This window comes from Mauremys reevesii, linkage group 1 (genome assembly GCF_016161935.1).
Source record: "Mauremys reevesii isolate NIE-2019 linkage group 1, ASM1616193v1, whole genome shotgun sequence".
Classification (NCBI taxonomy): Eukaryota; Metazoa; Chordata; order Testudines; family Geoemydidae; genus Mauremys; species Mauremys reevesii.
Genome location: NC_052623.1, coordinates 136693497 through 136703439, shown reverse-complemented (window position 1 = coordinate 136703439; position 9943 = coordinate 136693497). Strand labels below are relative to the sequence as shown.

Sequence of the window (9943 nt, the reverse complement as noted above, 5' to 3'; positions counted from 1 at the left end):
GGGGCACCTCAGGGCAGAAGCAGGGGGGGAGCTGCCGCAGGGCGGGGGGGGGCAAGGTGGAAGTTTCACGCCCTAAGCGAAACTTCCTTGCACCCCCTGAGCATATCCCCTCCAGCCCTCTGCCCTGACCTGACCCCTCCTCACACACTCCGCAGCCCTCTGCCCTGACCCCCACTCACATACACCCAGCTGTCTGCCCTGACCTCCGCCACACACACCCAGGCCCCTGCCCTGAGCCCCGCACACCCCCCAGGCCCCTGCCCTGAGCCCTGTACCCCCTTCATACACACCCAGCCCTCTGCTTGACTCCTTCACCCACCCCACCCCCAAGACCCCAGCCCTGACTCTGGCACCCCCACACATACCCAGCCCCCTCCACCCTGACACCTGCACTCCCCTCACATGCCCCCAGACCTCTGCCCTGACTTGCACCCCCCACAAACCCAGCCCCCCTACACCCCATGCACCCCCCGCATCCCCATCCCTACCCCTCACACCAAACGAGAGCTTCTGTACACCCACATTCTCACCTGCACCCCTCGCACCAAATTGGAGCTGCTCAGGTAAGTGCCCCACACCCAAATCTCCTGAGCCCCCTCCCTCATTCTAGCTCCTGGCCAGACCTTTCACCCCCAGCTCTGTGCTCAGTGCACTCCCACCCTCAGCTCAGTGCAGAGAGGAAGAGAATGGGCCAGAACCAGGGAGAAGGTAGGTACCCACTGTATGGGATCCCAGCTGTCAGAAGCCCATGGATGGAACCCCTGAGCAGCAATGGGCTGAGTCACTCAGCCCACTGCCATTCTGGGGTCCCAGCCGCTGGCCCCGCACGGCCTGCTGCCGGTCTGGGGATCTGGCTGCCGGATGCTTGCCAGCCAGGGTCCCGGCTGCAGGCCCCGCTCAGCCTGCTGCTGACCTAGGTGAACAGAACCCCAGACCTGCAGTGGGCTGAGCGGGCCGGCGGCGTAAGATCAACATTTTAATTTTAAATGAATCTTCTTAAACATTTTGAAAACCTTGTTTATTTTACAACACTAGTTTAGTTATATAATATATAGACTTATAGAGCGAGACCTTCTAAAAAACATTAAAATGTATTACCGGCACGCAAAACCTTAAATTAAAGTGAATAAATGAAGACTCAGCACACCGCTTCTGAAAGGTTGCTGGCCCCTGATATAAAGCATGCCTTGTAAGGTATCAGGAGAAAGGTTATGATCTGGTGAAAATCATTTGTCTATCCATATAATTAACACATATGAAGTTATGAGAATTATGTTGTATGGTTGTCACTAAAACATGCTTTAAGTTGGGGATTCAGCCCAATATTAGCTCCCCAGAGGCAACAGCAATAAAAGTAACCAATGCCAGGGCGGGGTATGAAACAACCCATCAACAGCCATTTCCAGCAAGGGAGCTACAATTCAATGACTCACCTACATGAGGCCACACTCAACTTTGCCTGGAGACTCAGCAGTACTCACTCAGACATGCCTGGACTTGTGTTTTCCAAGCACATGGACTGAGGGTATAAACCAGACACAGTGGCCACATGCTTGGCTTTTTCTCCTGCCCCCACCTATGATGCAAGCAACAAGGACACTAGAAGACTGAAGACTCCAACAGAGGAGACTGGCCCAGCTTTAAGGGACAAAGCTGTATATTAAGGACTGCAATATCCAGCGGGGTGGGAAAAACTGCTTAATCTAGTTGCTGCCCAGTCTAACAGGGTTGAGAGTTTGGACAGCATGCTTATATTTTATTTCTTTTGGTAACTAATTCTGACTTTTTGCCTATCACTTAAAATTTATCTTTTATAGTCACATTTGTTTAACTGTTTATCTCTACCAGTTAGTTTGTATGAAGTTCATGGCAAATCTGCTCAGATTTTGCAAAGACTGGTGTATATCGACTTTCCATTGATAAAGTGATGAGCCAATTAATACATTTTCACTACTCATCTTGAGCAGTGCAAGACAGTATATTCCTGGGGTACAGTGCTGAGAGCAGGGGGTGATTGGGTTCTGATGCCTGTGTGTGATTTATGAGTGGCTCTGCAAGCATTCATGCAATATAGCTGGGTGTGGGGCTCCACATGCTGTTGTGCTGAGCAGACACAGCAGCTGGAGGGGTTTGCTGATGGGCACTAGCAAGGCATTGTGAGTGACAGCCCAGGCGGGAGAGTTCAGGGGGCACAGCCTCACAATCCCAGGCTACACCCCAGGGATCCTGTCACAATAGCATCAATGTTAACAACCATTTCCCCAGTCAGCACCTGCAGCAGTAGCAATGGGTGGGAGACAACATGATTGCTGAGTAAAGGAATTTTAACACAAGCAGGAATAAAAGGGGGGTAAAGAACAGGAAAATATGAAATTCAAATATGGCAATCTTCAGCACCTGGACAACGCATTTCATTAAAACAAGCCTTTTCAGTTGCAGAGCTATAAAATTAACAATTGGATTTTATAGTACTAGGTGGCCCACTCACTACTAGAGTACTAAGTGGAGGCCCTATTTTGGGACTGTCAAAGTGTTACTGTCTCAAGTACAGCATGAATTATCCAAGCACAACTATAAGTCATACCAACTTCTGGACAACAGGAAGTAGATCGGCAGGTGGTATAAACAGCTCCACTAAAGTCACTGGAACTAGGTGAATTTACACCAGCTGAGAATCTGTCCCCAGAACAGTTACTGCACTCAGGAAACTCTTGTAAAACACACTGCCAAGTTCCAAAGAAACAAAAGCTCCATGTCTAAAAGTATCTTCTGTAGATGATCCTAGTAAAATTTCCTTCCATGCACAAAAAGGTTCTGCTGCACCATCACAATGAAAAACCAAAACCACAAAGGGTCAGAAAGCAATTAAAGGGGACATAGCAGCACAAGGGAAAAACAAAAAATGAGTCTAAGGCTAAAAGTTAAGCATGACATTTTTATATAAAAAAAATTATTTAGATGAGGTCTCAAACATTTTTAATATGAATTTACAAACATTTCAAGTTAGTGCATAATATTGTGACAACCAAGAATGGGAAAACAGAACAGCTAATGGTTGATTTTCTGATACCTAATACTATTATCACCTTGATCATACGCCCTAGTATGTGAGCTGAGGGGGAGAGAAAAACAGAACACTGGAAAAAAAAAATAATTTAAGCCATGATCCATCTAATCTAACTTTCATTGGCACCAGACAATAACCATTCATAACCCGATATTTACAATGCTAGATATACTATTGGGATGCAAGGCAGAATAATTTGTCATCTCTATGTGGAGAAGAAGCGAGGTATGCATGACTGCCCTATGGCTTCTTTGAAGGTGCCAATGGAAGTTAAATGCTTCTTTTCCCCCAGAGGAAAAAGAGAGGAAATGTTGTGTGAATCTTATAAAACTGTCAACAGCTGCTGATCTATTGAATGTAGGGTATTATTTCAACTCAGTACCTGTTGTTGCAGATATTCTTCATGAAATGGCAAAATTAATAAAGACAAATATTTGAAATCTTTTTTAAAATAAGTGTAGTACACAGATTTTGAAATATTCAGGTGTGATCTTTTAAGGACCCAGAACAGCACAAAAGAGTTTGCTTGAATGAGAAGGGACAATCTGGTAATTACAATATTCACTTTAAGTTATACTTTCTATGCAGTATTTTAGAGTAGGATTCCCCTTCCGGAAGTTGTTTCAGACTTCATGCAAAGGCGGTTCAACTCATTCACCCTCCTGAATCTTTGCCCTCTTTGGATAGTCTGTGTCAAATGCTGCACTGCAAGTATTCCTACTGTCCAACAAATTGGCTTGATTGTAGTCCATTGCTACAACTGCTGGTTGGGTAAAATGAATCTCCTATGTCTTCTTTAGCAGAGCATGCAATGTAGCAAAAACAGAGGTAAATGGATGCATTAGAATACCTGAGCTCCACTTAAACAACAATGGAGTCAGGCTGTTGGTACCTATAAAAAATTCTGTATTTCACAAAAGCACACACATTTAAATTTTAAGAGTTAGTCAGTTATAGTATGTAACTCACCAATTTAGTTGGACTGCCCTTCCAACTAGCTTCCTCTTTGAATGTGGTATTAAAAAGAATTGAGAATTACCTAAAATTAATCTTGACATAAGTTTGACGCACTGATGCTATCAAGTCCAAAACCAAAATATCGTTTCTCACTCCAGCCCTTAAAAATTGTTTCGATTGCTTCCTTATGAAGTAAAGAGTGCCTCAATTGTTTTTTTATTTTTTTTAAGTTATTCTAATTTTTACATTAGAAATATCAAGTCTTGATTTTGTTCTAGCTGTGATCAACCTTCTGTAGAACAGGAGAACTGAGGGGGATAAAACATTACAAGAAACTGAAATCTAAAATGTAGTTTTCACAACCTTTAATTGTAAAAGGAAAGAATGTTTAGTCACATAGCTTAAAACTGAATTTTTTTATTGTTTTGTTTTTATGAAGCAAAAAAATGAAAAGAAATATTCAAACAAACAGCTGGGAGAAAAGCTCCCTGTGTGAAGACAGCATCTCCTTCTCTCATTCAAGAATGAAAAAGATTTAAGCTTAATGTGATGTTACTATTCCGTTTAGTTCTATAGTCTTCCAGCACAAACAGACAACACAACTTTTATTTCTTGGAGACCATCTTTATACATCATAAAGGAGCAATAAATAGCTCAGGAAAAGAAATGTTTTCCTTTGCAGGTCACCCATAAGGAAAGCAACTCCACGACACTTTTGTGCCTTCATCAGTGCCCTGCCATGGAAGCCTCACACTTTAACTTAGGTCTGGTCCATAACGGATATCCTGGCATAGCTATTTCAGTTAGGAATGCAAATTTTTTCTTTTTAAACTGAAATAGTTATACCTGTATGTGCTCCAGTGTGGATGCAGTTCTGACAGTATGAGAGATTATTTCCTTATGGGAAGCTACACTGGTATAAGATCTTTTATACCAACACAACTGCATTCATGCTAGGGGCAGCTATACTGCTTTAACTACACTGGTAGAGTTAACTACCATTATAGTTAAGGTGGATACAATTTTTCATTTTAGACAAGCCCTTACTGTAAAATACAAACAAACTGTTTCTCTGAACCCATTTAAAATAACCCTCCCACACACATTTAACACTTTTGTATATGCTAGGAAGTTCTGACAGCTTCCTCAAATTCTTAGGAAAACACTGCAAATTGGAGCCCAATCCTAGTCCTGTTGAAATCAGAGGGAGTTTTGCCCCTGCCTTCAATAGGAAGAGGATCAAACCCTCTCGTGATCAATACAACAGCTGTTCCATACCCAGTACCAATAATTAGAATAACCTTTAACAGAATTAAGAGTCTGATTAAGATTACAAACTGCAAATCCAATCTCTAACAGGATGAAAAATATGTCTAACATGTTATATTTAGAGTACTCACATGGTAAGATCTGCAGTGAAGTAAAAATTGATCTGCTACATTTCAGAAATGAGAAGTCTAAAGAGAGATGTCAGAACAAATTGCATAAGCATAGAGTATTATCATTACAAAAATGTATTAATGCCACAATAGCTGCACTGGGAGCTATTATAGTACTTGTTATTTGGTACACATTCTATGGTACCCATTTCCACTGTTTTTGCAGTTGGCTCAGACAAACCAGTTTTGATATGGTACAAAACACAGGACTTAGTGACTGTGTAAATACTTGCAATTCTAGAAAAGTTATCTATCTCCAGATCATGCCACTACAGTCCCACCCTTTAACAGCTCTGTGCCAGTCACTATAAAAATATAATATAGAATAGCAAGAATCCAAAAGGATGCATCAAAAATTAGTTTGCCTCCTAGGGTCCTCAAAACAATTAAAAAAAATAAGAATAGTGAATGCATTAACAAAGCCTTTCAACTAGCATACATTTGACCCAAGACTCAATATTCAGTTTTTGACCTTGTATATACTGGGGATTTGCTTTCATTTCAGTCATTATTATAACTGGACAGGTGCAACCCCTCATGTACACAGACAGCACTGCTATATGTACTGGTGGAAGAGCCCCTCCCTGCTTCAAATAGAATAAGTTTCACCAGGTGTACCTTAGGGGTTGCACCAGTCCAGTTACACCCATGACTGTAATAATGGCAAATCCTCAATGTAGATAAGGCCTTCTTCTTGTGCTTTTGCACCAAGGCAGGCTAAAACTCTTGTGGATTTCATCTGTTGAATCCTGAGTTTGACCTGAATCCTCTATTCGTTAGCAGTGGTGCAAACCGTGCCCACCAAAACTCTGGTTTATCTCACTTGCATTGACGTGCATTCTTCACCAGCTTTTATCTTTCACCCCACCTGGAGATGCCAAAACCTCCCAAAATGACAACAGCAAAATCTCATGCACATTCTGTTTTGTATATGAATAACTCTATCATTAGGAACATATTTAAAACAATCAGAGGTCTCCTGGTTTTCTTTCCCGCCCACCCAGGATTTCTTGGGAAGCAACATATTCTTTACAAAGAGGAAAAACAGATTGTTGGGGGGGGCCTTAACATTACAACAGTATCAATAACTAATTTCTGTTGGGTAGTAGCATGTACAAAAAATTAATACAAGTAGGGAACACATTTTGTAGTAAGTGTTCTGTTCTAACTTGCTGGAGCTTTGTTTACACCCTAAACCATGCTGCATCAGTCAACTAAGAATCCATAGTTGACTTTTTTAGCCAAATAATCTGTATCTGTTTGAAAAAAATCTCTAGACTATTAGGAGTGAGGCCCTGTCTCAACTCGAGTGACATTCTGAGCATTGTTGCTCTTCTGCTTTCCGTGGTCTTTCAATCTGCCCTCCTTTCTCTTCCCCTTTGGCTGCACAGCATGCATCGGCAGCACCCTGATGCCCCTGGCACCTTGTACATTTCTGCTTTAATGCGCAGACAGTGTGGGAGCATGTGCCACTGTTGCAAGCCCGGCACACCTGACTTTTATCATCTGTCCTGGAATTTTGAGACCGCAGTGGAGCCTGCTGGTCACCCGCAGCCTGCGGCTCCCTGGTTGCTGATGGCTTCAACGGGGCCATCCACTTTATCCACAGATTCAAGTCCACATCCCCCCAGGCCATGGTGGGGTCCTTAGCCGCCAGCCGCCTGAAGTCCTCGTCATAGTGCAGCCAGGAAGTGCCGCCGTAGGTGGCGTGGAATTTGCGGATGACATCCAGGTATTTGAACATGGCCCCACACCTGTTGGGGTGCTTCTCGCACAGCACGCTGGCGTACACCAGGAAGGCGGAGACCCACTGGTCCAGCGTGTCCCCCAGCCCCTGGCCAGGCTCGTGCTCCGGGGCCAGCTCTGTGTGGAGCAAGGAGAACAGGTCAATGAACTCCCCCCTCCAGATCTGCTCCTTGGTGGCCTTCGCCAGCTGGTAGCCCAGGGGTCTCCGCAGCCCCACGTAGGGACTCGCTGCCTCCGGGCAGGGCTCCCCCTGGGTGGCGGGCGGAGGCCCCGGCGAGCCGCTCGCAGCCTCCAGGCCCTGCGGCCCGACCGGGCCTTCCGGGGCCGCCGCCAAGGCCGCCTGCCGCTCCAGCCACCGGGGGTTCACGTACACGGTCCTCAGCCGCGGCGCCACCCCCGCCCTGCTGCCCCCGGGCCCCGGCTCCCGCGCCAGCCCGGCCAGCTCCCGGAAGATGCCCAGCGCGGCGGGCAGTCCGCTGCCCTGCGCTCGGGGGGCCGGCGGGGCTAGGAGCGGGGCGAGGAGCGGGACGGGGCCGGCCCACGGGTGGGAGACCCCGGCAGGCCCCGCCGCGCTACCGGGCGGGGCCGGGAGCAGCCCCGCTAGGCCCAGCTCTCCCTGGGCGCCGCCGAGCACCTCCTCCCGCGGGGCCCAGCGGGGCAGGCCGAGCCCCGCCCGCTCCCGGGAGACTCCCGCCTCTCGGCGCCCCGCCAGCGGCGCCCCCTGCGCCTGGGGGGGGCCCGGGGCTCCAGGCCGGCGCCGGCGGCGGCTCCTCCGCTTCCCACGTGGCATCGGCGCGGCTGGGGCTGACGGGCCGCGGGAGGCGGCGGCGGCTCCAGCCCCAGTGGTGGGGCGGAGCGGCAGGAGCCAGCCCGCAGGGCCGGGGCGGATTGGTGCTTCCAGGGCCCTACAGCCGCCCAGGCCAGCGAGTCCCGTCTCTGCTCCCCGGAACTAGGGACCCGCAGGGCCGGCCCCGCCCCCGTGACAGGGACTCACTGCCGCCCTCCGGCCCGAGCTGCTCCTCCCTCCCCAGTTTTACACACACACACACACACCCCGGGACTCACATCTGTGTTCCGGGGCCCAGTCGCAATGCAGGTGCCCTGTGTGCGGCCCCTCGCTTCATGCCCAGAGCTTTCTGTGGCCCAGAGCAGAGAGAGCTGCGCGGTTGCACTGGCTGGAAGCGGGGCCCCAAGGCTGTTGTTGCAGTCAGGGACTGTTTCTAAGACCCCACTTAGGGAAGCACGTGCTGGTGAACTCAGTTTAAACATACTATAGCTATGGGCAGACTGTCTACCCCAAATCATGTCACAAGCTACGGTCCCAGTGGGTACCCAAAGCAGCTGTGTGGTAACATAGTTTATGCGTGTGGCTAATTGGGCAAAAGCATGGTTTGGTTAGTCAGGATGGACATGGCCAGTGTGAGCTACGTCTGTACCAGGGCTAATACAACCTGGCTATAATACAGTTTGGCCCCTCTTGACACACTATCCAGCAAATTTTAACTAAATATAGTTGCTAAACATGGCTGCTTGCTCTGTATAGGTGAGGGTCTAATTTATCTAAAAACTAGGACCAGGTTTAGATGGGGCCTTAGTGGCAGACAGTTCTGTTCTGCTGAGACAATGTTGTCAGTCTAAGGGGAGGGACTGTGGAAGCAGATCCTCAGAGGGGACCATTCACCCCATGTCATGGTGGCTTATAGCCAAACAGTTTCATGTGTGTGATACACAGGTGTGTGTGTGCCGCTGTTGCCAACTTTCACGCAGTAAATAAGCACCCCGACTTTCACAATAAACCAAAAATCAAGCTAATCCCATTTCAAAACAAGGCCAAAACAAGCCAATCCCTAAGAACCTCAACATTCTATGTGACTAGATCCCCCTGGTGTGCAGTGTGGAGTCAATCCCTGACTGCCCGCCAGCTTGCCCCTGCTTGCCGGGAGCCAATCAGAAAAAAGAAGCAACAAGCTACAGGCTAAACAAGCAGCAAGCTATAAACAAAAAAATAGCCAACAAACAGCTCAGAAGCCAATTAAGCCAAAAACAAGCTCAATTTCTGTTTTTTTCCCCATAGGTTTGGCATGTGCTGCCGGTGATTCAGGGAACACATCACAGTAAATGGCATTTAAGAGAAACATTGTTATGAATTTGTATTTGCAGTTTCATTTAGCTCTTTTCTTTGGTTAGTAAAACTTAATTTCCTGTTGGAGTTATGTGTTCATCTGAACCTCTTGGCTGAATAATGTAATATGTTGGGAGTGTTTGATTTGGAGTGTAAAGCTGATTACTGAAAGGCTCTATCTAATCTATAATAAAAAATATTATGTGGGGGCCCAGAATCATTCCAGCTCCTTATTTATCTCATTTGACTATTAATTTGTATCTCTATTTATAAAGAATTTATGTTTTTAAATATAATGTCCTTATGGATCAGGCTCTAGCAGATAAGGAGCTGCTGGTCTGAGTGAAGTCTGCTGACATTAGGAGGTGCCATAGCTACTTACCTGTGGAGTTCTGAGCCAGGTCAGGAGTGAGTAAATGTAAGGACTATGGAGGGAGCCAGGGTCCTGCAATCAGTTGCAGTTCCAGTCATGTCCAAATCTTTTGTTATGGGGATGGCCCAGTCCTGTTCCCATTGAAGTCATTAACAAAACGGAAAGGTATTTGAGCCTAGCTGCTCAAAGGTATTTAGACATATAACTTCCATTGATTTCAATGGGAGTGAGGAGCCTAA

At 46.8% G+C, this 9943-nt stretch overlaps 1 protein-coding gene across 16 annotated transcripts; it reads right to left on the bottom strand.

Annotated features, from left to right (window-relative positions):
• Positions 1-2921: 2921 nt before the first annotated feature.
• LOC120395313 (collagen alpha-2(I) chain-like) lies at positions 2922-8181 on the bottom strand. 16 transcript variants are annotated; one of them, XR_005592586.1, is made up of 4 exons: positions 6956-8181; positions 5425-5481; positions 4037-4071; positions 2922-3858 (listed from the first exon to the last, which is right to left on the bottom strand). XR_005592586.1 is itself a non-coding variant. In XM_039519620.1 (3 exons), exons 1-2 carry the CDS (start codon positions 7997-7999, stop codon positions 5467-5469), a joined length of 1059 nt encoding a protein of 352 aa, XP_039375554.1. In that variant the 5' UTR covers positions 8000-8181; the 3' UTR covers positions 2922-4071; positions 5425-5466. The 16 variants fall into 16 exon arrangements, 7 of the variants coding, with proteins under 7 accessions (XP_039375554.1, XP_039375555.1, XP_039375556.1 ...); XR_005592587.1 differs by having other exon boundaries at positions 2922-3861; positions 7218-8181; XR_005592588.1 differs by having other exon boundaries at positions 7218-8181.
• Between the last annotated feature and the right edge of the window lie 1762 nt (positions 8182-9943).